Consider the following 2,067-nt stretch of genomic DNA (forward strand, 5'->3'; position numbering starts at 1 on the left):
CAGGGAAGCAGCCTAAATGCGGAGACAAAGAAACGTCACAAATGAAAGAAATGGAAGCAAGCAAACTACTGAATACATGCCGGGAGCCGGTCCATCCTTGCTGCTTGACACAGTCGCTGCAGGGAAGAAACATCTGCACAGCATATGTTTCAAGGAATCTGGCGTATAAGGCATACTGTTCTTAATATGATTGCTCTCCTTCTTGGCGCTATGTGTTTTAACCAAGGTCACCTCTCCAAGAAAGATTGTTTCCCCAAGTAGGGATTTTTCCCTGAAGTTAGGGAGGGAATAAAACCCCTTCACTAAGTGCCAGGCGGGTAGTTAATCACTTTAACTAAGAACAATCACACTTAAGCTACATAATCTTTACTCCCTGGAATGGAGATAAGAAACACCCTAACCTTTGGAATAGAAATTGACAGGATTAAAATCAACTGGTATAAATACAGATGTAAGAAGACAACAGGAGACAGAACCTAGGGACAGAACCTAGACAGAACCTAGACAGAACCTAGAAACAGAACCTAGCGAGAGAACCTGGCTGAAGAACCCAGACACAGAACCTAGACACAGAACCTAGACACAGAACCTAGGGACAGAACCTAGGGACAGGACTTGGCTGGAGATCCTACACAGAACCTAGAGAGAGAACCTAGGGAGAGAACATGGCAAAAGATCCTGGACAGAACCTGGCTACAGAACTTGGCTGGAGAACCTAGACAGAACATGGCAGGAGAACCTGGATAGAACCTGGCTGTAGAACCTAGACAAGACATGGCGAGAGAACCTACACAGAATTTGGCTGGAGTTCCTGGCTAGAGATCCTGGTTAGGCTGCTGATCAACTGAACGCTGTCTCCGTGTCATTCCTTTTTCGCCGACTCCGTCCACACCTTTGGGGACCCCTGGACCCGCTGGGGTTGGACCCCCAGCAAATACAGAGTTCAAAACAATGGTTATAAGGATGCTTAAGGATTTTTTTTAAATTTAAATGCATTTTATTTTTAGACAACCTACATGACATCTTTTTTTCTTAAAAACAATGCCTCCACTCCCAATGAATCAAGGTCAAAATAAATGAAGAGCTCAAGATAACATCAGTCCCATTTGTCCTAGTCTTGGTGTGTGGATGAAAAGCAGCAGCCAGTTACAATAACAGGTGATAGAGCCAAACTGCCCAATTTGTTAACATTTTTCCATTTCTAAACCATCCTTAAAGAAAGTCATATATGGGGTCACACCATCCTCACGGTAGTCCTGCAGAGCAACCATGCCATCTGGATTCATGTTTTCACTAATAAAGAACTGGTAGTTTTTGAAATTGGCAAGGATGTGCTTGATTTGTTCTGCAGCCCCTGTCATAAAAGGCTTTACTCTTTCTGGTCTCTGTTCTTCAAGCTTCTCTTTGATTGATTTCGTGTAATCTTTGATGTACTTCTTGTCGGCTTCTTTTGTGAAGCTCGTTTCCTGCAAGTGATGGTTCATGACAATGTCAACACCAGTGATTATTGTGCTTTTGGTACCTTCGCCCCCAGGGCCTTCAGTGGAAGCATTTCTACCAATAAGCGAGTCATCAATGTTACCCTCTGTCCTACTGACCATCTCCCCCTCTACCTCCTGGCACAGCCTGTCTTCAATCTCCCGGATCTTGTAGATATTGGAGAACACCTCATCATGGCTGATGAGGTCCTGGTAGATGATCATGATGGCGGCTGGAAGGAGATGGAGGTGCTGCCTTAGCAGGAGCACAGAGCTTCAAGGGACTTGTGAGACTTTCAAAGATCTTAGTGAGGATGTCAAAAACATAAAAAAAGACCAGTCAGAAATTAAGAGATCAACCGAAGGACTTGTATGCACCCATATAACCATAACTAATGGACATAAGACACTGGGGGGTAAGGGAGGGCAGGGGCTTGTCAAGGGCGGGGGGGAAAAAAGGACACTTATGTAATACCCTTTGTAATACTTTAAGCGAAAAATAAAAAAAATAAAATTAAAAAAATAAATAAATAAATAAAAATAAGTAAATAAATAAAAAGAAATTAAGTGTACACTAACTGAAATAAAG

At 42.9% G+C, this 2,067-nt stretch overlaps 1 protein-coding gene across 1 annotated transcript; it reads right to left on the reverse strand.

Annotated features, from left to right (window-relative positions):
• Nucleotides 1-1,026: 1,026 nt before the first annotated feature.
• Nucleotides 1,027-1,703, reverse strand: LOC139001946 (translationally-controlled tumor protein-like). Its single transcript, XM_070403442.1, has one exon. The coding sequence runs from the start codon at nt 1,701-1,703 to the stop codon at nt 1,185-1,187; it is 519 nt and encodes a 172-aa protein (XP_070259543.1). The 3' UTR covers nt 1,027-1,184.
• Nucleotides 1,704-2,067: the final 364 nt, after the last annotated feature.

This window comes from Myotis yumanensis, unplaced genomic scaffold (assembly GCF_028538775.1).
Source record: "Myotis yumanensis isolate MYYU_CA2020_CCGP unplaced genomic scaffold, mMyoYum1.0.hap1 SCAF_2, whole genome shotgun sequence".
Taxonomy (NCBI): domain Eukaryota; kingdom Metazoa; phylum Chordata; class Mammalia; order Chiroptera; family Vespertilionidae; genus Myotis; species Myotis yumanensis.

Bases quoted from the DNA above. Each gene is read 5' to 3' on its own strand.
- LOC139001946 (XM_070403442.1), bottom strand. From the start codon at position 1,703: ATGATCATCTACCAGGACCTCATCAGCCATGATGAGGTGTTCTCCAAT.